We start from the raw sequence: 24,407 nt of genomic DNA, 5'->3' as shown, positions 1-24,407 counted from the left end.
TCAATAATTAAGTTTAATAGAGAGAGTCATATAAGATCTTTTGTTTATCATTGGGGTCAAACCCTAATCCTAGAAGCCTTTAAATTCTGAATTCTCCCTCCTTGCCACTAGCCACACTTTAATAGTTTTAGTTTCAATTACAATTAGTTCTATTCATCTTCTTTGTTCTTATTTGGATTTGTCTAGATAAAATTTAGTTGCAAGAAATTAATAATCAACATCCTCATTCTCGTGGAAATGATATCTTGTTTACTATTTGATGACCTGTGCACTTGCGATATATAGCTAACCCACCCAATTTTGATATTCTACGAGATTGGATTAGCAAGGGATGATGGGGTGGACCAAGAACAACAATAATGAGATCAAATACTTCATCATTTACAGCAGCATCTCACAAAAACCAAAGAGCGGATGAAAGCAGCATATGATTGAGGAAGAAAAGAGCTACATTTTGAAGAAATAGACTAAGCTTAAAAAGCACCCCTACAAACATTCCTTAACCAGGGAGCGAAGACACAAGTTATCATCAAGGTATTATGGACCTTGTAAGATTATTGAGCGCATCAGGCCAGTGGCTTACAAGTTCAAGGGGAGTAAAATTCATCAAGTGGTGCATTTTTCATTGTTCATGAATCAGGCAATGGCGAAGACAACCTTGGCAGAGATATAAGATGGTGGTGCTGACATAAAAGAAACTTCGTGATGATCATGTGGACAAGACCATTTGTAAGACGGAGGAATATGTTTCACGCTATCATATTTCCTAAGCAATTCTCCATGCAATCCAAGCAACCATGAGTTTTCTCTATTTCCATTACTCCATTACGGGGTGACCATGTTTGTTAATAGGGCCACATTGTTAATAACGATTTCATATTACTAGTGTTTGTTTATGAAGCCACGTTGTTAGCCATGTCTTCATATTAGTAGTGAATAGTTATTTTTAGTTATTTTTTTTTTTTTGAAAAATATATAAAAAAGGGAAGGGATTGATGAAATAGATTCTTTGAGCTTTTCTACTAAAGATTGCTCTATTATTGTAGTACATCATCCTACTTAAAAAGCTTCTTCACATCAGAAGCCATTCCTCGACGAGGCAAAGGCCAAGCTAAAGGTCGCTAGAAGTGGGCACCTAACATTAAGGCACTAGAGTCCGCAAAACATATAATAACATTTAAACAATAAAGAATTAGGGGTAAGTAGAACCATTTACCTTACCATTTAATAATGGAGAATTAATGGTGAGCAAAACAGAGTACCCGATCTGGTTTTGAAAACCAGTTTGTGCACTAGATTTTTCGAATTGACAAAAACCTTTATCCTATCTTATCTGGGATTGGTTTAAACCGGCAATGTGAAATCAGATATATCTAAATTCAATTTTAAGTTTTACTTTGGAATATTTTTTTTCATAATTTATTTCATATATAATAAAGATTTATTTCGAGCAAAGCTATTCTTTCAAAATAAATAAATAAATAAATAGATTTGTTTTTTTTTTATAATTTGACTAGTTTGATGGAAATTATTCAAATTAGGTCCTCATAGTAGTGTAGTTGTTCAAAAAAATAAATAATTTATAGTTGTGTTCTAAACTTTATTTTTGATGAATAGAAATTTCATATATTTTAATATCCCATTGACCAAGTTTTACTAGTTTAATAATAATAATAATAATAATAATAATAATAAATTTTAAAAAATGGTTTAACTCCTTTTGGATGCTCAAGGCTTTTTTTTAAATATTACATTTTTTAAAATTATATATCAAAATGCTCATTTTTTAAATTAATTACAAAAATGAGCAAAAAGTATCATGCATGGTATGTTTTTGCCAATGTTACCGGCCCGGTCGGTTCGACTGAAAAAATCGGGAACTGGCCATGAGGCCGGTCCGGCTACCTCCTTTGACTCGGTGTTGATATAACCCGGCCAAAAACCGGTGACCCGGCCGGTCAACCCGGAATTGGTTAACCCGACGGATCTCACGGGTTAAAAAAATAAAATTAAAAAGAAAAAAATGCTATGATGAGAAGAAGTGAGAAAGAGTGTTGGCGGTGACGGCGAGCATGAGAAGAAAATGAGGGAACCTGGAGAAGGCGAAGAACATGAGAGACGTGGAGAATGGAGATGAGAAGAAATGAAGAGAGTGATTTTTTTCTTTTCGTTTTGTGAGTCCCGAAAGAGAGAGAGAGAGAGAGAGAGAGGTATTTTCATTTCTTTGGTGAGTCCCGAGAGAGGAGCGGTGAGAGTTTTTTTTTTAATATATTTTATTTTATTTCAAATATTGTATATAAATCTAAAACTTATATTAAATTTAATTGTATTTTAAATATTTTTAAAATAAAAAAATATGTAAAATAAAAATTTTAAATATTATGTTTAATTAATTGTGTTTTTTAATTATTAAAATATAAGTTATATTTTTTATATTATTAATTATTATAATATATATTTTTAATATTTTATTATTGATCCCGGTTTAAACCCGGTTCAACCCGGTCGAACCCATCAACCCCTGACCCTTGGACTTGGCCGGGTCGATACCCAGGCCGGGTCTGACTACCTTGGTTTTTGCACATGGGTTCTTCCAAAATTTTCTTTTTAATTTTATAATAGTTTGATATTTTACATTTACAACCTTATAAATTTTTTAAATTAATTTTTTTCACAACTCTATTTAAAATTTATAATAGTTTTTTATATAATATTTTAGTTTTTAGTCTTTATAATTTTTTTTAAAATTAAAATTTGTTCTCACAACCCTATTTAAATTTTACAATGGTTTTCTATATAATATTTTATGTTTAAGTCCTTATAAATTTTTTTTTATTTAAATTCTTTCTAACATATATCATTTTCAATAAAAGAACACAAATCATAATGAAAAGGAATATTACAAAGTCAAATCTGCAACCGTAAGAAATTATTACAAAGTCATCGAGTCCGATCCTATGCGATATTTAGGCAAATGCGGTTATATGGCGACGGATGCAACTGGAGGGTTCATGCATCATTTAGCAAAAAGAAGCATATTTGGCATATTACAAAGTACAACGGTCCTCATACATGCTCATCCGTTATCATCAGTTTGGAGTATATATGGTGACTTTGTAATCTTTTAATAATATATGCGATCTTTTTCATCCGCTTGGAGTATGATATGTGTTTTTACTTGAAAATGATGTGTTAAAATAATTTATAAGGGCTTAAACGTAAAATATTATATAAAAAACCATTATAAAATTTAAATAGGATTGTGAGAAAAAAAAAATTAATTTAAAAAAATTATAAGAACTAAAACGTAAAATATTATATAAAAAAAACCATTATAAAATTTAAATAGAATTGTGAAAAAAAAATTAATTTAAAAATTTAATAAGTTTGTAAATGTAAAATATCATATAAAAACTATTATAAAATTTAAAAAAAAATTGGAAGAACCCATGTGCAAAAACGTACCATGCATGATACTTTTGTTTACGTATTTTCATAATTAATTTAAAAAATGAGCATTTTGATATATAGTTTTTAAAAAATACAATATTTAAAAAAAAACCGATGCCCAATCAACATTTTGTGTTTATTAGAAAAAAAAAATGTGAGTGAACTATAGATTCCAACAATTAACTCTTGATTTAGGAAGGATTTAAATCTAAATCTCTAACTTGAAAAATAAAATACTAACTCTCCCGCATGATGGTGGTGCTTTATAGTTGTTTTAATAACTAAAATAGCCATGGGCTACAATTAGCTATTAATAAATAAAAGTTAAACCTTTTTTTCAAAAGAAAAACCATAGTATCTGTAAAGAAAAACTTTGATATGATCTATTGTCTCCTGACTGCGAAACGGGCACCAGGAAAAGCAATTTTTTATTTTTTTTTACTATTGTGGTGGTGACTGGCGCGACGGCTGACAGGCAACCCAACCCAACTTCTCTTTCTCTCTCTAGAAAAAGGAAAGCCAAAGACAAAAAAATGTGTTTCATACATTCTTGTGATTGGTTCGGAGTTGATAATTCTTTTGCATGAAACTTGATGTCTTTAATCTCTGTATTTGTAGCTTTTCCATCTTTTTTTTGTCATTCCTTCCATGTGGCATCATTTGGGAGACTTGCTTTTTTTCCTTTTTGAAAATGCATATTTTCTTCATCCTTAATCAATGGGGAATGTAATTCAGAAAGACTGAAGAAGCTGAGGACTTCCCCATGGGTTTTGCTGTGGTTGTGTTCCTGATTTCTCTGGTTTTGAGTCTTGAGGGCTTGGTCAATGGGGCAAGGCCTGCAGTTGTGAACATTGGGGCTGTTTTAAGCTATGATTCTGTTATTGGTAAGGTGTCAAAAGTGGCAATTGAAGCTGCTGTGGCTGATGTCAATTCAAATTCAAGTTTTCTTGGAGGGACTAAGCTGAATTTGATCATGAGGAATGCTAATTGTAGTGCTTTAGTTGGATCAGTTGGAGGTAATCCTTTTTCTTTTTCTTGTATCTGTTTTGTTCTCTGTCAAATTGCATATATTGTTGTTTTGAAGTAGCAGTAATTACTTCACTTTGTTGCTTAGACTCTATGATGAAATCAGTTATATGGTGAGGTTATTGTCAGAGACTTTGGCTTGGCAGTCAGAAGTGGTTATTGGTCATGTATTCTACATAGGTTTATACTAAAAGTGTTTTATGCTTGAAAAGTGCTAATTGAGGGCCTATTATGAGGATTTTTAGTTGGAATTTTTAGTGAATTTCTTTTCTGTTATGATTAAAATTTGGTTTTGATCCATAGAGGTAGTATGATAATGTTTTAATCTTTTTGAATGGTAAAGGAAGAATGATATTATGGTATTTGATTATGCGTTAGAGAACAAATAATGAAAGATTAAGGACACACTCAAGCTGACATAAGAAGTGGGAGCATCAAGCTCAAAGTTAACAAGTGTTACTAATTCGATACTAGTCCCTTTTTGTGATCTGCTATCGGTATATTCCTACTCCTTTGTTATTATTCTAGTCTTTTTTTTTCTTTTTCATCTTTTCCTTCTTCTTGAGTTTGCAATTAATTTCTCAAAAGCACTCTACATAATACCACAAGCCTGACTTCTTGTAGTACCTCGAAGAAATGTAGGAACAACCAAAAATGCTAACATCCAGGGATATTGATTAGGTGGCCTTTTGAAGAATCCCAAAAATCAAGCAAAGTACATAATAGTTGTATCAAGTGATGTTTGAACTACTCCTAGAATCAGCAGAAATTCAGAATGAGGGATTCACCAAGCAGCCAAGCCTTTGATTAAAGGTTTAGTGGAAACAAAAGCAAGCCACCTCCTCTAAACTATCACCTTATCTATTTTATGTATGATACTCTAAAGGTGGTGACTTCCTTATGTGGCCTTTGACCCTTTAATCTAAGGTTTAGTTGCTTGCTGAATCCCTTGTTCTAATGATTCTTCGCTATTATCTACTTCTTAGTAGAAGCGAGCTTTCAATCTCACCTTTCGTGTCATGATGTAAAATATTAAGTGATGGGAAACCCAACTACACAACTGAATAGAATTCAAGGTGCCCAATCCTGTCGTTCTTATGGTAGGATATACAAACGATGGAGATCTCAAATCCAGGAGCTCTGTTTATTTTTATATGTTTTAAATTTGTTAAAGCTCTTGCAGTTCTCGATGAATCTAAAGTTGATGTTTGTTTTGACAAATGTATTGCAGCATTTCAGCTTCTTGAAAAGAATGCAGTTGCAATCATTGGGCCAGAATCCTCCTCCATTGCACATGTAGTTTCATTAATTTCTAATGGACTTCAAATACCATTAATATCCTTTGCGGCCACAGACCCAAGCTTATGTTCTCTCCAGTTTAACTTTTCCCTTCGGATAACGCAAAGTGATTCTTATCAGATGGCTGCAATGGCAGATTTAATATATTATAATGGATGGAAGCGTGTTATTGCTATTTTCATTGATGATGAGTATGGGAGGAATGGTCTATACTCTCTGGAAGATGAGCTTGCAAAGACTATGTCAAAAATCACTTACAAAATTGCATTACCGCCTGGAGCTACATCAGACTTCATATCTGAAATGCTGGAAAAATCCAAACTAATCGGCACTCGAGTCTATGTTGTGCATGTTAACCCAGACTTTGGTTTACGAATATTCTCTTCAGCTGAGCACCTTCAGATGATAACTGATGAATATGTATGGCTGGCAACTCATTGGCTTTCTACTGCTTTAGATTCATCTGAGTCCAACCTGAGCTCACTAAGTTATTTGCAAGGAGTTGTGGGTTTTCGACAATACATTCCACAAACTGACCAGAAAGATGCTTTTCTATCCAGATGGAGGGAATTGAAAAGAAAAAATTTTGTTAGGTCAGCAACTAAATAATTATGCATTTTATGCATATGATACAGTTTGGGCAATCGCTCGAGCCCTACGGGAATTCCTTGATGATTCGATGGATATAGTATACAGTAGTAAAAATATAAATACAAGCATGAAGACGCAATTTAAAAAGCTCAAAACTTTTGAAGGCGGGCAAGTATTACTTGACAAATTAATACTCTTGAACTTTACTGGTGTGAGTGGTCCAATTCAATTTGATAGCAGTCACAGCCTTGTCAGTGGTGTCTATGAAATAATCAACATTGTGAAATCCAGTATTCATACAGTTGGTTATTGGACTAATCAATCTCATCTATCCCTTGTATTACCCAAAAATTTGTATGAGAACATGCAGAGGAATTACAGTACGAATGAATCTCTTGGACCTATTGTATGGCCTGGTGGAGGAACTAGAAAACCACGGGGTTGGGTGGTTGCAGACAATCAAAGGCCTCTAAGAATTGGCATTCCTCATAGACACAGCTATGTTGATTTTGTGAAAGTCATGACGGGTAGCCCTAATCCTACTGGGTATTGCATTGATTTGTTTGAGGCGGCTATCAAATTGGTTCCCTATAATGTTCCCTATAAGTTTGTGCCTTTTGGTGATGGCCATTCAAATCCAAATTATGATAAGCTTATTGACATGATTTTTGAAAATGTAAAACCCAACCGCCACTCTTTGTTGATACCAGATACAACTGATTTTTATTTAATTTATTATTTTTTTAATGTTACCAATGTTCTTATATGAGATCTTTCTTAGGTGATTGATGCAGCTGTTGGTGATATTGCCATTGTTGCAAATCGTACAAAAGTTGTTGACTTCACTCAGCCATACATTTCTGCTGGCCTTGTCATAGTTGCACCCGTAGATAGCATCAAATCAAATGTGTGGGTTTTTCTCAGGCCTTTTAGTGTGGGAATGTGGTGTGTAACAGGAGCATTTTTCCTCTTAATTGGTTTAGTTATCTGGATACTCGAGCATCGGGTAAACAAAGACTTTCGAGGTCCTCCAAAGCGGCAATTAGTGAATATGCTCTTGTAAGCTCACCACACTAATTTTTGTATTTATGTTGTTTTATTTTTTCTAGTCATGATAACATTTATGAATTCACCAATTTGTTATAGGAAAAAATCTTTAGCACTAGATATTCTTTACTTTTGTAAGAATTCTATGATTAAGATTATGCCCTTTAAATTGACCTGCATGACCTATTTCAGATATATGGATTTTAATATTTTAAATAAGTTATTTATACATTATGAAACATTGTACTCTATGCATTTTAAGCAGATTAGTGTAATTTTATTCTGTTAAGAGGAAATTTTATGTATAAAAAATTTTCCTTGACAATCATTTACCAAGTATGTACCGCTGCACATTCAAATTAAACCGCTTCCCATTATGCCCATCACTTTTTGTTTTCTTGTGTTGTGTTTTGTAATAGTCTGATGCCATTTAGAGGATGCTCATTTTCAAGATAGCATTTACCATGGATAATGCAAGAAATCAAGCACATTCAAACAATTGAATAACTTGAATGTGGAGTGGTCTATCTTTGCATGATATACTATTGCCCAGATTGATTCAAAATTTCAAATACACTGATCTTTCTGAAGACAGTGACTTTTTGCCTTTTGGTAATTCCATTCAATATTGGATAATATGGCTGAACTATATTAGTGCATTTAGTGCAAATTTAGAGCCTAGCATGCTATAAAATTGATATATTATAGGATGATGTCTTGTTAAGATATCTATATTTGTATGTGCCTGTGTTTGTCTTTATTTATTTATTTACTGTGTAAAACTTGGCGATAGTGATAGTTGTTAACAGCATACATGCACTTGCTTACTGGCATGGTGCCAAATCAAGGTGATTGATATGCAATTCTTGATACCTTCCTTGATTAAGTTAATGCATTCTTGTGGTGGTGGTACAACTTTAATTTTTCCTTTTTTCCTTTGTTCCTGAATGATGGATTTTTCATCAATTTTCGAGTGTGTACAGACACTTCTTGATCAAGTGGCAGCACTATCACCTTTTAACTTCCATTTGAGTTCAGATGGCTAATTAGCTTTTGGAATATAGTTCTTATTATGTTTGCTCGTAAGTTCAATTGCATGGTAGTTGGTTTAACTGGTCATCATCTTTATGTGAAAGTATTCATCTTCAACCATTAGCCCTCATCCTTATTTTTTCCTCGTTCTGCTATTACTTTCCAATCCTTGTTAGGTGTACAAAAAGATATTAATGAAGTCATCAAGCTTTGTAGAACTCTATTTTAGCATTATTTTTAGATTTTAATACCTTTGTCTTTGACTAAGAGTGAGAAGAAATGACAGCTTTCCCTAATATATTTGGAAGGAAAACTATTGATAATACTTGTCATTTGATGCTGAATTGTGTTTGGAATGTATTAAATTCCACTTACAGGTACTAAATATTATTTCTCAAGGGTATTTCGTTGTCCAAGAATATGCATTTATATTTGGTAGACTGCAGTGCATTCTTTCGTCCAAATGAATAAGAGGATGCACTCTTGGGATAGGCATGACCAGATAGGGACAATTGTTTTCTGTAGCGGGCTCTGGATCTGTAACTTCCTGTATCTCTCATTTTGTAGGCAACTTAATGTAGTTTGCGGGGTCAAATAAATTCACAGAAATTTTCTCTAAAGTAAACCATAAGCTTACTAGTTATGGATTCATTCCACATTATTCTTCCAATGAAAGATCTTAACTGCAAAGAGTTACTATTGAGCTACTTAACTCTGAATTCTTTTTGGTATTATCAACTTTGAGTGTTGATTTACTTGACATCTCACTTATGCTTTTTTTTTTTCAGGTTTAGTTTCTCAACACTGTTCAATTCACATCGTAAGTGAGACATGTTTTTTGAATAATTTGACATAGATCTGCTTTATTAAATATTGTATTGTATATAACTGGTTTCAGAAGAAGAAACAACAAGCACCCTTGCACGAATGGTGATGATGATATGGCTTTTTTTGCTGATGGTGATCACATCAAGTTACACTGCAAATTTGACATCATTTTTGACCGTGCAGCAGCTCTCATCGCCTATAAAAGGAATTGATAGTTTGATTGCAAGTAATCAGCCAATTGGTTTTCAAGAAGGTTCTTTTGCTCAAAGCTATCTGAGAGATGTTCTTAACATAGATCAATCAAAGCTTGTTTCTCTAGGCTCTCCAGAGGCCTATGAAAAAGCACTACTGCTGGGACCAAATGATGGGGGTGTCGCAGCTATTGTAGATGAGCTCCCGTACGTTGAATTATTCTTATCACAGAGGAAGGGATTCGGCATTATTGGGCTGCCATTCACCAAGAGTGGTTGGGGATTTGTAAGTAATTTATTTGAAAGCATTTATAAACCAGCTAATAGTGTCTGCAAATTGTCATCTTTATGTGATTTACATTGTTGATTCTCCTGATGAGCCCTCATGGCATTCTAGTCTTTGGTTTCCTAATAATATCACAAGAAATTACTGGGGTTTGATCAACCTCCTTGACATCTTATATATATTGATTTTGCTAATTGATCCTTTCTTCATTTTCATTTCACCAAATGATAGTAGATATATCAAACTCTGTTTCATGATAATATGTCATTAAATAATTTCTTCTATTTTGTGTTGCTACTGGCTAACTTGCATAAAGTGAATGATCAGGTCATAAATTATTTCCATGTTTCCTTTGTAGGTCTTTTATCTACTTTTTGACCTAGTTCAGTGATTGTGTGATCAGAGCATTTGAAAATTTCACAGAAATATTATTTTAGATGTAGAGTTAGATTACATGTTTCAATGCTTGTTATCCTATCTAAATATGACCACACAAGAGAAAGCCAATTATGCACATGTATAAAAGGTAAAACAGGACAAAGATATATATATATATATATATATAATTTTACAAGTGAGAAAAAGCGATGTTTTGAAAGTTACAGTAGACAACGTGAATGCATGAGCAAAGACGGAAAGTACTTTGATTGACCTCAAGTAATTCTGATAGATGTATATGCCATATATTGATTCCATTTATGCTTGGATTAGCATCTATAGGTTTTTTGTGTGTTGTGGATCAACGCTTTAACATATCTGATAAGAGACCAGTACAGTAGATATATTAACTATTTGCTCAATTCTCCATGGTGATGATTTAATCATGCTATAAATTTAGTAAGACACTAAGGTAAGTATTCTATATATTTATGCACTGAATGCTAACATTGAACTGGTATTTGGGTCTAATCAAAGAAATATTTGATGTGATGATATCTGATCCATGACTGCTGATTTAGGAAGAGTACATGTCAAAATGCTTTAGCTGTTCCATTTGCATGTTTGTCTAGTAATTTGCTTCTCTTGCTAATAAATATGCCAGAAACTTTAGAGGACATCAAGGTCTGTTTAAGGGAGACCAACTAAGGAAGGGGCTTCTTCAGCTATCCTTTTTGTATCAGTTTAAAGCGACTATTGGTTCCTTTATACATTGTAGTCCCTCTTTTCATCACCATGACTAATGTTGTCCAAGAGACATTCAGGTTTTTGTTTATGCTGAATTGGATGTGAATGTGGATAAGTTGTCTGTTCGTGCATCTACATAAGATGTCTTGTCAGCAAAAATTGACACCACATTGTCTGTTGGACGGTGTCATCTACAGAGGGGCTAAAATGAACAAAGTTGTTTAATTAAGAGATCAAAACAAATGATCTTTTTTTTTTCTAGTTGAGGGATGAAAATGAGCTTGTTTAAATTTTTTTTTTCATGCATTTCCTGTAGATCTTCGAAGACATCATATTTATAGAACTATTTCATCAAGTAGGCAGACTGAGGATCAATGAGGTGACAATTTTGTTTATTACTTGTCTATGGTGTAGTAGAATGCTCCTCCTGCTGATTCACTTGGTTTATCAAATCCTAAATGATTATGTTCCTCGATAAACATAATTCCATTGAGTGCATGACAGTCGCCGTTTTTTAAATTCACAGGCATTTCCAAGAGATTCACCTCTTGCAGCTGATTTATCAATAGCCATACTGAAGCTTTCTGAAAACAGTGAGCTCCAAAAGATTCACCAGAAATGGTTCTGTAAATCAAGTTGCATTGTACATACTAGCTCAAGCTCCAATCCTGATGAGCTTCATTTCACTAGCTTCTGGGGATTATTTTTGCTTTGTGGTATCGCCATAGTCGCTTCACTTCTCTTATTCCTCATTCGAGCAATCTGCCAGTATGTTCGGTTCAGGGAAATACGTAGAGATCTTCCATCCACTGAAGAGCCATCGTCAAGCAAAAGCTGCTCACTGCCCATTCGTAACTTCTTTGATTTCATCGATGAGAAAGAAGAAGCTATAAAGAACATGTTTAAGCAGCAAAAAAACCAGGCTCAACCTCAACCAATCTGACTGATGTATTGAACTGCAGAAGAATTGCTTATGAATTTTTGGGGACAATTATGAAGAGTAAATGTTCTCGACTCTTGTATAAAAATGTTCGATGCATGGTTTTCTTTGAGTTATCAGAAGTTTGTCTAGTTGTGCTTTATGTTATTTCTGTTCTGCTTTCTGTTATCATTAGATTATTTTATCCTGTCACAAGTACTAAAAACTCCTGATTGGTCAAAGGAACATTTTTTTTCGGCAAAATCTGGATGTTAAACTTAAGATTGCAAATGATTGGAGCTATGATAAATTCATTGAAAAATGTTGTTTAACTATATTTAATTTCCTTGGCCTTTTTTGATGCTTAATTGTATTAATTTAATGAGTTTACCTATCCAAATCTAGACAGACTCTGTCAAAATTTGAAGAAATCATGGGAAACAACCATATGTAAAACTATGGTCAGATGGGTGGAAAACATTTTATTTTATATATTCAGTCCAATATAAGGTGTTGACAGGGGGAATCTGTCTTTTTTTTTTTTTTGGATAGAAATAGATCTTGATCAACAAGTCACGAATTAGATGAAAAGATGTTGATGGTGGTGATAGTGATGTTATTGAGAATAGAGGTCAAGCCTTCATCTCTCAATCTAGTTACCTCACTTGTTTTCTTCCAGGTTACCACGTCTTTAAGAAGGCAATCTGAATCACTGTGAATGAAAAAGAAGAGTGTGGTGGCCCAAGGCTCTTTGATCGTTACACTCATAGAACCCACCACTATCTACATAAACATGTACATAATTCTAGGTTCACTAAATTGGTCTAATAGTCAACTACTTTGAATTAAATGCCATCAAATCGATAGTTTATGTGTAATCTTTCTTTCTCAATCAACCTTTCAATCTTTTAATGTATCAGTGAACATAGATGAGTTTCCTATTGCTTGCACTACTTAATCTCGTAAATCATATTCATCATTTTGAACCTACCATCTAACGTTCGAAATATTGTATTAGATTATTGGCTAGATAGGCCCTTGACTCTTAATTAGGTTACCAATAAACTAGCATGCTCTAGGATAGAGCATACATGGTAGCTTGCTTATCCATGCTAGTAGAATACTCCATGAGTAATGTATAATTGAGAAGAAACTTGACGAGCAACTATTGCACTCCAATTGGGTATGAAGTAAAAATGACCAAATAACATAAGTTGTTGGATGATAACTTCTCTTGATCATGTCAGCCATATTTGTCATGGACAACATTCTAGCTTCCTTCATCCAAGCATTAAAAGATTGTACAACATTAGGGTAAATTTCACCTTATTGAGAACCTCTCTCAAATGAAAGCGGTAATTGCACTATTGGCCCTACTCAACCTTTTCATGTAGCCATTTGTATGCCTTCTGAAGAACCTCTCTCAATTCCCACAGGCCATCTTCATACTCCCTCCATGTGATCACAAATGCTATCTTCTCGGACAGTCTTATATAGTTGTCCCTAATTGGTTTTATGAGACAAGCTAATACTTTATGGACATTGGCTTCTAAGTGGCATAAGCACTAATCATGAGATGAGCCCAAGAAAACATTGGAAATAGCATTTATCAAGCCCATGGACTAATTAGAAATGAAAGTGATGGTTCTCTTATACCCATCCCGACATTCATAGAGTCCACCATTTTAAGTTCTACATAAGCCATATCTTGTTATCAATACTCTCATTATTTACAACAGTGAAAGCAAAAAGGAAAAGTCCCTTAACGCATCTTTGCTAGTAACACCTAATAGTATTCCACTGTATTTGCTAAGCAATTGAATCCCATCAACAAACAAGAAGGTCTACAACCTTATTTGAACCCATTTAAGAAGGTTGGGAAAGAAAAGAATGCATGCTTGCTTAAAACACTCATTGGAGTGCCACAATAGCAAGTCATAGCTGGAGCTGGCTATATTGGAACCATGATTGACTTCATTTGCCACTTCTTCCCTTCTCCAAACATGCTTGTATGACAAAGGAACACCATGATCATAAAAGGTCGTGACTCATTTCAATGGATTTGTACGAAGGGCGATCCTTGAGCTTTTGTACAACATGTCTATAGAGCCATTATTTAGATGCTTGAGTGTGGGGAGAGCTAGAAATGGCTCCACCACAGTTGTATTGTGTGTACATTCTTTTTTATCTTGAATCTGTCCTCTAGTGACCATCATTAGAAGCATAAATGTGCCATTCATTATTCACCATAGAAACAACTGACGACCATTCTTTCGATCTTAGTCATTCTTGATGAACTGAAAATCAAAATTCTATGATATTGCAAAGTCCATAAGCTTGTCCCTGAATACTCCACATCCTAGAAACTCATTCCAACCATGTGGGGTGATGAATGCCACACATTTTAAGACACTCTATGGAAATTGATTTGTTGTGCCTCTAGCCATGCCAACATATTTTAGGGTAACTTTAGAATGCCTTAACAATGCCTCTACATTTTAGGGTAACAGACAATTTTAGACATATGTTAAGGCTTACACATTTCAAACAATTTTAGGCACTCTATGGAAATTGATTTGTTGTCAGTTACCCTAAACTCATTCCAACCACATATGTGGTTGTAAATGTTCCTCGAGCCATGCCTACAACTATTTAGATAAGTTAAGACATTATTATTGTAAAGCTGAACATGTCAATGCTATAACTTGCACAACATGTATGAAAGGGGTGCAAGAGGTTGATTGAATGGGTCTCTAAACAAATATTTAGCTATTATCCTTCATAATAAGTTGTAGAACAATTTGAACATTAACCTCATAATTCTCATTAGTTATACAAACAATTTTAAAATGTGATATGCTCGCTAAACATTTACACAAAGGATCTAAGCAACATGGCTAGTAACTTAGTATCCTAAATGGCGGTTAGACAAATCAATCACTATTGATACAATATAAACCTATAAGAGTATTTTTAACAAGAGAAACAAAAATGTTCATTGAGCGTTCAATGGTTAATCCCTTAATTAAAAGCCTTTAGTGTCCACCAACCACTCAAAAAATAGGGTCCTTTAATTTCTTTTTTTTTACAATATGACTCACATCTTATTTTATTTTATTTTTTAAAAATAAATAGCCTTTATCTTAGTCAAAATCTAATACCCGGGATCTCATCGATCATCCTCCAAGAAACAATTGGATTTGCACATTGAATCATCTATATTAAGGCATTACAATCTGTTAAGACATCATCAAAGCTTTAATTAAGCCCCTTTTGAAACAGAATTCCAATGCTAATCAGTGAAGGAGGAGAAAAAGGCAAAAATAGACATAGGGACTACAGGGGTATTTTACAAAGCAAGACCCTATGGTCAGAACAAACGACATGCAGAGACCCAGAGCTATTGACCTAACTCGTTGCCCCATCCACAATTCCCAAAAGCCCATTACTTAGCCAATCCCGCGTAACAATTCGTGAACATTCCCCCCAAAACCACGCTTTTATGGCCGCCATTTCGACGCGCTCCTCCGCCTGCGGGAATCCCTCCTTCTCCCGGCCATCGCCGCTCCGCCTCCGGAATCCTCCGGCAAGCCTCTCCACCGTGAGGCTGCGACGCTTGGCCCCCGTCTCCTGCACCCTCACGCGCGACCCGTTCACGATGAACTCCGCCTCGACTAGCGCAAACGCGGGGCTTGCCCTTCGGCCAGACTCGTTCGGTCGCTTTGGTCGCTTCGGTGGGAAGTACGTCCCTGAAACCCTAATGCATGCCCTTACCGAGCTCGAGTCCGCTTTCAAATCCCTTTCCCAGGACCAGAACTTCCAGGTCTTCTTTCTCTCTGTTTTGGTTCTCGTGTGTCTCTTGTGATTCTGTTTTTTATGCCGTTGAATTCGCTTTGTTGGATGTGTTTGTGCTCTTTCTGATTTCTTAATTTAATCTCTGATTAGATAAATTGTGTTTTTTGCGTGCTATGTTAGTCTCCTATATGATAGGGTAGGAGAATGTTCTTTTTTTTTTTCTTAAATTTTTTTTTTGATGACTTGGTTTATGTTTGAATATATATCATTCTCTTTTAATTTCAAGTGGTTATGGTGAAGAAAGTGATACTACCATATTTATGTGGAAAAGAGGGCTTTAGAAGTTAGAACAATCTTTGAAGTTCTGAGGTTGTGTTTTGGATTGAGGGATGGAGGAAAGAAAGTACAATGCTGGAAATGAGCAGAAAATAAATTTCTTGCAATTTGTTTTCCTTTGTTTGCTTGCATTTCTCATTGTCTTCATCTAATTAAGCATAATAAATTGGTTTTTCCTCCCTTTATTCTTTGTTTTTTTTCCCATTTTCTTTCAAACTGCATTGTCTAATTGTTTACTGAAGTCATTTATTGGCAATGCAATGTTAAAATTTTCGTTCTTTACGTAATTCATTTATGGGTATATGATCCTTGCGAAGTATCTCAAGATACTTTGAACATTGATGCTTAGTTTGTGGAATGTATATTGCTTGCTAGTTTCTCATGTAAACAAATCTATCTGTAAGTGTGTCTATGGAACATGTGAAACTATATAGTCCTAATGGACAAATGAACTGTAGTCTCTAAATCGTAATATGATGAGATTGGAATGCTGAAGTAGAATGCCTTGGGCATAAGAATGTGAATCTTCTGTCTTTCTCTACTCCCAATTGAGATTTAGTATGTTAATTTTCTGAATGTTCTTTCTAAGGCATCCAAAGTGCTTGGAATTCCTTCTTTCAGATGGGAGTTACTTTTCCCTATTTTCAACAAATTTAATTTTTCTCACCTTATGTCTGATGCAAGGATGCATGCCATTAATTACAGGAAATTAACTGTTTGATAGAATGGAAGTAGCAACACTTGTCTTTCAGTGTTTCCATTATATTGGGTTTGTTTCAAGGTTTTTCATTCATTAACAACTCCTTAGTGCTCATCATTGTCTTGACTAATGTTGATTCTAATAAGCTGTGGCATGTTGATATTTGGACTTGTGGTTTTCCATCTTGGGGAAAAGGACAATGGTATGTTTTTAGTAATGACAATGGTCTTGATGCCATTTTAGGGAGATATGTGTAGTTTAGACGGAAGCCATGAAGCCTTATCTTCTTACATTTGCATGATTTATTATATCCCTTTAACTTAATGGATTGTTTTTTTTTTCCCTTGAAGTGGGCTAATTTGGAAATAGAGGCTACAAGTAGGCCTCATACATATAACAATCTACTACTCTTGATGTCTGGCTTTTGCATCTGTTCATGACATCATATGTGGGTCATACATAACATCATTAATTGGTGTTATAATCTCTAATGGAGATTCTCCCAACTTGGACAACTCTAATTGGGAATTGGTTTATGATAGAGGATATTAGGAGGGATGGTTGCACAAGCGTAATGTTAGATGCAAACTTAATATATTATCTAGACACATTCAATCCAAAAGCTTAAGCTTATAGGATGAGAGACCAAAGCTTATATATTTGGATCCATATTTATGAAGTTAACTTACGTGTGACTATTACTCACTCCGACATGATGCTATTGCCTATGTGGTTGTGCTTTTATTAAAAAAGGTTTCTAATGAAGGATTTTTTTTCTTGTGAAAATACGGTTAAACACAAACTCAATTAGTTAGAAAAGCTTCACTTTGCAGTTTTTTGCTAAAAGCTGTTTCTTTCTTCTGCTTTTGGGACTTTAGGGAATCTAAAATTGCATTTCCTAAATTTTTTTCCTAATTTTTTTTAAATTATATTTGTATAACCCAAAATTTCTTCTAGTTAGAAAACTGCTTGTTAACTCTTTTGAACACAGAGGCACAACCACTATTGTACAAGCTAAGTTGAAACGCTGTGCTGCCATGGAGCATATATGTATAATAGCAGAAGAATCTTTTTTATGGGCCTTACTAATGCTTCTGTCTATAATAGAATAAAATTGTAGATTTAAAATAGATAGCTGCCCTTCTGATTTATTGACAATAATAAGAAAGTGCTATCTGTTCTTGTTGATGGCTCATTGTAGAGCAAATGTTCAATTCAACAGTTCACAACTGCTAGGTGCATGTTTAAGTTGTGGATGATTTAGGCTACCATATGGAAATTAGTGTTCTTATCTGTGCCTTATTTTAGGATGGACATGGAAACTATATGAAAGATACCCAATAGTGGAGCTACAAACTTGTGCCTTGCATTTAGCTTGCGCTCTTGCAATCTCAATGCAGATGGGTTTTTGGTATTGCTTACATGTTTAGTTGCTGATGCTGAGCACCGACTTGGAGAAAAGTGGATAACTTTGTAAAGGTTTCTAGAGTTCATTCCGCTTTCCATGATACATTATTTCAAGCATCTAAGAAGGCTGAAAGGTCACTTGGCTAGATCATTTCCTTCTATCTGAAGGTCCTGTTTAAATCAAATCTTGACGGTGATTTGAGAATGACCAAATTAAACATGCATTCATGAATTGAAAAGGCTTTACAAAAAAATTGCATTGACTGATAAGAAGGGTCTTTTGTGGTGAACTCCTACTATATTGCACTCGTTTACTTCCGCATAACTTGAAATTGGATATATTAGCTGCACCAAAAATTTGTGGTCGCATGGTGAGAAGGTTGATCTTATGAGTATCTTTGTTAAATATAGCTATGTTGCCTAGGTTCCAGTAACTTCTCTATGTTTTCTTCTGCACCTGTAAGTGGCTGCCAAATCCTGCATCCTTTTTTAAGTAAAAAACCTATGCTCAACTTTTTCAAGTGTTAATCTTTAGAGATTTGATTTACATATTCAAATATGTGCGGCATGTATATGTAGGGTAGTAGCTATTGTAAATTAAAAACTTTCCCATGCTTTTCTTGTTTTGAAGTTCTCCGGTTATTGAGCTCTTCTCCTGGGTCATTATTTGCAGAAAGAACTGGATGGGATCCTTAGGGATTATGTTGGGCGAGAAAGTCCCACTATACTTTGCTGAAAGGCTTACAGATTATTACAAACGTGCTAATGGTGAGGGCCCACACATATACTTAAAGAGGGAAGATCTGAATCATACTGGTGCACACAAGATCAACAATGCTGTTGCACAAGCTTTACTTGCCAAGCATCTAGGGAAGAAACGCATCATAGCTGAGACTGGAGCTGGTCAGCATGGAGTTGCAACTGCTACAGTATGTGCCAGGTTTGGTTTGGATTGCGTCATCTACATGGGCTCACAAGATATGGAGAGGCAGTCTCTCAATGTTTTCCGTATGCAACTTCTGGGAGCTGAGGTTTGTAAGAGAACTTGCATTATCACTCATGTCCTGTTTATTCTGTGAGAAGTGTGCATATATGATTTTGCATGGACCTTCATCAATTATTATTTTTTTTAAAGAAAACTTATTGTCTGTTTTAATTCTTTAGTTGTAGGCCTTTCCTCAAGAAAATATTATTTTCTTATCTTTTTTATTTTTATTATTCTATGTAAGGCAATGAACGCCACTGATGACTATGTTGCTTTACAGTAGTGGCCTTCAAGGTTTAAAACCTTGGTCCAACTGCTCAGATCAATTAGTGGATGAACAATAATAAACACTTTGCTAATCATCCGAAAGATTCATACAGAATTTTAGATAATAGCTTCTTGTCTTTGTTGCAATGTTATGCTTTGAAAAAATTGTCTTTTTGCTGCTTCGCATTTTCTTTGCTGCTAACATGAATATATTTGATATAAACATGTGGGTCTTTTACGTTTACTTTTTCTCAAACAGCCTGTGCATTCGATCCAAGGTTTTCTTTCAATTGCTGCTATATGTTTATATATTTTGTCATACTTATGCACCAATATTGACATGCACAGGTTAGAGCAGTTCATTCTGGAACTGCAACACTGAAGGATGCGACTTCAGAGGCCATAAGGGACTGGGTGACTAATGTTGAGTCAACCCATTATATTTTGGGGTCTGTTGCTGGTCCACATCCCTACCCAATGATGGTTAGAGATTTTCATGCTGTTATTGGCAAAGAAACAAGGAGGCAAGCAATGGAAAAATGGGGTGGAAAGCCAGATGTGCTGGTCGCTTGTGTTGGTGGTGGCTCAAATGCAATAGGACTCTTCCATGAGTTTATTGATGATGGAGATGTGAGGTTGATTGGTGTTGAGGCTGCAGGATATGGGACTAGACAGTGGAAAGCACGCTGCAACCTTGACAAAAGGAGAGGTGGGAGTGTTGCATGGGGCAATGAGTTATTTATTGCAGGATGATGATGGACAAATAATTGAACCTCATTCTATTAGTGCCGGGTTAGTTATACCATCCAGAAAATCCTCCAAATGTTGTATCATCAATTTTATTCTTTATTACTTTTTCAAATTATCTTCCAAAATAAATTCTGACTTTTATTAAAATTTATTTTATTTTTTTTAATGACATGTTAGTCTGGATTATCCTGGTGTTGGGCCGGAGCACAGTTATCTGAAAGACATGGGACGTGCTGAATATTATAGTGTTACTGATGAGGAGGCTCTGGAAGGTAATAGAAACTTTAACTTTAATTATACTTCATTTATATTTTTAATATTTTAGTTTGCTTGTCCAATTTGTAAGATAGTTCTAAACCATTATTACTAAAAACGCGGTACAATCCAAGTCGTGAGACGGGTACGGATACAAGAAACGTTGCTTGTACTGTATTTGATACGGTGGGGAATAGGCTTAGTTGGTACGATTAATTTGATTCAAGATACGATTGAAAATTATGTCCGAATCGGTTATATACAATATATACAAAATTATAAAACTTTAATATTAATTCGAAATAAAAAGATGTTCTTAGATTACTAAATAGATTCAAAAGTGCATAAGCATGATATTTAATAAGAAAAGAACATTATGGTTGAAGTTATAAAAGTAAATAAGCAAACTTTAAAGAACTAATTTTATTGCAATTTTAAAGTATATATAGATTATAATTTTATGTAATAAAATTTTATATTATAAAATAATTTAAAAATCTTATACTAGATTTAAAAATAGATAATAATTTTATCTATAACAACTTTTATAACCTAATAAATTGAAGCGTTATCTATAACTATTTTTTTTTCTAAAAAAACCTAGTTAGATAGATTTTTATAAAATCTATGGTTAATTAATTTTGATACACCCCTTTTATGGTCTTAGATTGTGTACCCAATCGATCCGGAACGAAAACGAGCTCCGATTGGGTACAAGCCATCTAGATTGAAGATCGGTGGGGGCTTAGCGAATCTAGTAACTATGTTTTAAACTCATGTTGGTAGATCAAACAATGGAACCATGGGACCTGCCAAGGTGGTGGACTATTGAATTTCACTAGTAGAATTTAAAAGATAATAAATTTGAGATGTTAATGCAAATGTTCTATTGGTTTATTTAGCATTTGTGGTTGTCTTTTAGTTGCTAAGAAAGAACTGGTAAACATTTTTGTGTGGGAGTTGTTTGCTTTAACCACAATACAGGGTGTCCTAACAACCCTAGCTCTTTGTGTTCATATTTGCATGGCCTGTAAAAGCTTACTTATTATATAGTTTAGGTGCTCTATTTGTCATTTTAAGTAATTTTCCAAGTTTTGCAATAATGTTACCACTCTATGCCAACTGATGTCTTCTTAGTGTTCGCATTTCTATTGTTGGTCGATCTTGTTGGATAGCTAAGCATCATGGCAAATCCATGCTATGATAAGGACCATAAGGTTTCTCCTGCTTACTTGTTTGATTGAGCATCTATTCAGATTTCTCTCTAGGTTTGTATAACTTCTTGGAAAAATGCCTTACGTTAAGCGATTGTTGCCCATGATTATCTGCCTGATCTTAGAAAGAAGTTCCTCGTGTAGTATGCGCATTATTTTTGTCTCAAACTATAAATTCTTTTACATAATAACTAGAAAATTGCGAGGGAAAAGGACTCAGCACTGTAGCCTCACATTTCCTTTTCCAAATCTCTCTATTTTCAAAACTTTTCATGTCTTTTGTTTCTTCAAGTTGCTCATAATTTTATCGTGATTGCAACATCTTTACTAGGTGAATCCAAACCAAACCTATTCACAATGGAAGTTGGGAGCAGTGAAAAGAAAAAGAGGGCATCACATGTTCCATTCATGATGATGATCCTAGAAAATTATAACTTGATAATCCTTTTGCCTTACTAATTTTCTTTTAACAACTATGTTGCTAATAGTTTAGATTTTGAAAATGGGTCACCTAACAAAATGCTTTAAAAATCAGCAATAATTACTGTTAATTTTTCCAGATGGTAGACCATGGAGTGCAAGTGATGTTTTTCTGTAAACAAACTGTCATATCTATGATAAGGGCAAATAGCCTCATCTTATTTTGGGGTACAGTTATATATGTTTAGCATTTTCAAAGCCTATTGATGGGAACCTGGTGCTGTTGGTTGTCAATCTATTTCCTTAGGTGAGTTTTGGGGGTTTTGTTCCATTTTTTCTTGGGCAACTGGGTCATTTGTGTCAATTTAAGTTGTTTGTTTCGGTGAAAGTGGAACCACTTTGAGAAGCTCACACTTTCAAAAGAAGGCGTTAAATGAAACTTCTTCGGTTCCATTATATGTGTAGAGGGTTCTTTCTGTCTCTGCTTCTTTCTATATCTCACCAATCAGCTTTTCTAACTTCTGTTCTTTTTGGTTTCCTATACCTTGTTATCTCCACTACCCTTTTTTATAGCTGTAAATAATAGCGCTTTTTCCTCTTTTCATATCTCCACTCACTTTTAGTTGTTTATTCTTATTTTTCTTAATTTTCTCTATCCACCTAGACACTTGAAGTCTTCTTTCTGTTCTCAAAAAAGACATGCTTCAAACATTTTCAAGGTCTCCATTCACGTAACCTAAGTTGTTGTGATAAGGTGAACAAATAAATTAAATTATGCTTTGTAAGCATCACTTAGAAGAGCTTGTAATTCTGAGGAACTGTTATATCCGTTTCCCATCCAGCAATTGGATTTCTTGTACTTGCTGTTGCATTCCTAACTAATAATTTATTAGAATTATTTTGTGTTGTGCCTAGCAAATTTGTGAAATGCTGAATAACCAATGACAGCAATATCTTAAGGGAGGTTTTTCTTACTTGATGTAATTTCATTTTCTCCATAATTTTGGTACTATTACTGTCTAGCCAAAAGCAGTTTTGAATATGCATTTGCTTGAACGCTTTCCTGTTGAAAACACTCTTGCATATCAGAGAGCATGGGTTAGAAGACAAGGAACTAGTTACAATTAGATTGTAGTCAAGTTGTTTGTTTTTTTTTTTTTTTTAAATACTGTCACTATTGCCTATTGTTTTTAAGTAAAAAATCAATTTGCGGTTGCATGTGCTTGAACTAATTCTCTTGCAAGAGCTGACTAATTAGAACATAAGCGACCACATTTTGAATCCTAAGGTATTTATGCTGAGTTCTTATGGTGACCCACTTTATTTTATTTCTTATTGTGTTGATACTGGTCAGAAAAATCACTTTCTGAACTAGCAAGCATATTTGATGTATATGTTTAAGAGCTAACAATAGACAATGCCCACTAATTAGTGGTTTTAATAATTTGCTAATCTTCTGGATTTTCTTGTGTCAAATCAACTTTCGACTTTTACATATCATTTACAGCCTGGCATTTCTAGCAATTTACTTGTAATAACTGTGAACTTTCTTATTGACTTTTACAAGGGTTTTATCGACCATATCCTTCAGATGATGGTTAGTTTTCATCGATGACTTATATATGCATTATCTTTCTGTATATAACTGACATATGATTATACATGCTCAGCTTTCAAGCGGTTGGCTCGGTTGGAAGGTATCATCCCAGCTCTTGAAACTTCACATGCTTTGGCCTATCTTGAAGCGCTTTGCCCGAACCTACCAGACGGCACAAAAGTTGTCATTAACTGCAGTGGACGAGGGGACAAGGATGTTCATACCGCGATAAAATATCTGCAACTCTGATGATGCTTAAAAGGAGGACGAACTGTCCTAAATTACCAGAAGATGAAGCAATATTATCGATAAGGATAAGGCGAGCGATCTCTTGTTTCACCAGCCCATTTAATATTATGCTTTATTTTGCTTGTCAGACCTGTTTTTCTTTTAATTTTTTTTTTTTTTAAGAACTTGTAGTTTATCCTTCGTCAAGGGAACGAAAGTTTGGAAAAATGAAGGTGAAACTGCATGACAAAAGTTGGAAAAGAATAAAGGTGAAACTGCATGAGGTTCAAATTGACCCTCCAATGCACTCTGCTCAGATTTAGGAGGCGTTTGGATTGCTTTGAAATGGGTACTGTTGGTATTATCATTATGCATAGTAAATGCATTTCATTATCTCAAAATCGGGGGCATAGAGGAGAATAAATACTGTTAACAGTGAATTGACATTTTTGCCCATGGTTAAGATGTAATTAAATAATAATAATTAATTATAATAATTAAAGTAAATTATAATAAACATAAATTGAGTAATTTAAATATTATAATAATTAAAATAAATAATAACTAACAAGAATTATTTAATAAACATATTACTAGTTATAAATAAATATTATAATGGATACTACTGCAGCAAATCACTGTAGCAGCCGATATTATTG

The 24,407-nt window shown here is 34.3% G+C and overlaps 2 protein-coding genes across 2 annotated transcripts; both read left to right on the top strand.

Annotated features, from left to right (window-relative positions):
- The first annotated feature begins 3,867 nt into the window (after positions 1 to 3,867).
- Positions 3,868 to 11,962, top strand: LOC120268962 (glutamate receptor 3.7-like). Its single transcript, XM_039276238.1, is given in 7 exon segments — positions 3,868 to 4,466; positions 5,708 to 6,348; positions 6,350 to 7,042; positions 7,148 to 7,425; positions 9,234 to 9,265; positions 9,344 to 9,750; positions 11,402 to 11,962. Coding segments are annotated over 7 exon segments (2,721 nt in total). The 5' UTR covers positions 3,868 to 4,213; the 3' UTR covers positions 11,819 to 11,962.
- Positions 11,963 to 15,160: 3,198 nt separating this feature from the next.
- LOC120269041 (tryptophan synthase beta chain 1-like) lies at positions 15,161 to 24,064 on the top strand. The gene is given in 7 exon segments (XM_039276332.1): positions 15,161 to 15,617; positions 18,706 to 18,750; positions 18,752 to 19,063; positions 19,633 to 19,947; positions 19,949 to 20,076; positions 20,212 to 20,306; positions 23,594 to 24,064. Coding segments are annotated over 7 exon segments (1,392 nt in total). The 5' UTR covers positions 15,161 to 15,296; the 3' UTR covers positions 23,770 to 24,064.
- The last annotated feature ends 343 nt before the right edge of the window (positions 24,065 to 24,407 follow it).

Source organism: Dioscorea cayenensis, chromosome 9, assembly GCF_009730915.1.
Source record: "Dioscorea cayenensis subsp. rotundata cultivar TDr96_F1 chromosome 9, TDr96_F1_v2_PseudoChromosome.rev07_lg8_w22 25.fasta, whole genome shotgun sequence".
Lineage (NCBI taxonomy): Eukaryota > Viridiplantae > Streptophyta > Magnoliopsida > Dioscoreales > Dioscoreaceae > Dioscorea > Dioscorea cayenensis.
The sequence above is the reverse complement of the archived record's forward strand: the minus strand, read 5'-3'. Positions and strand labels throughout refer to the sequence as shown.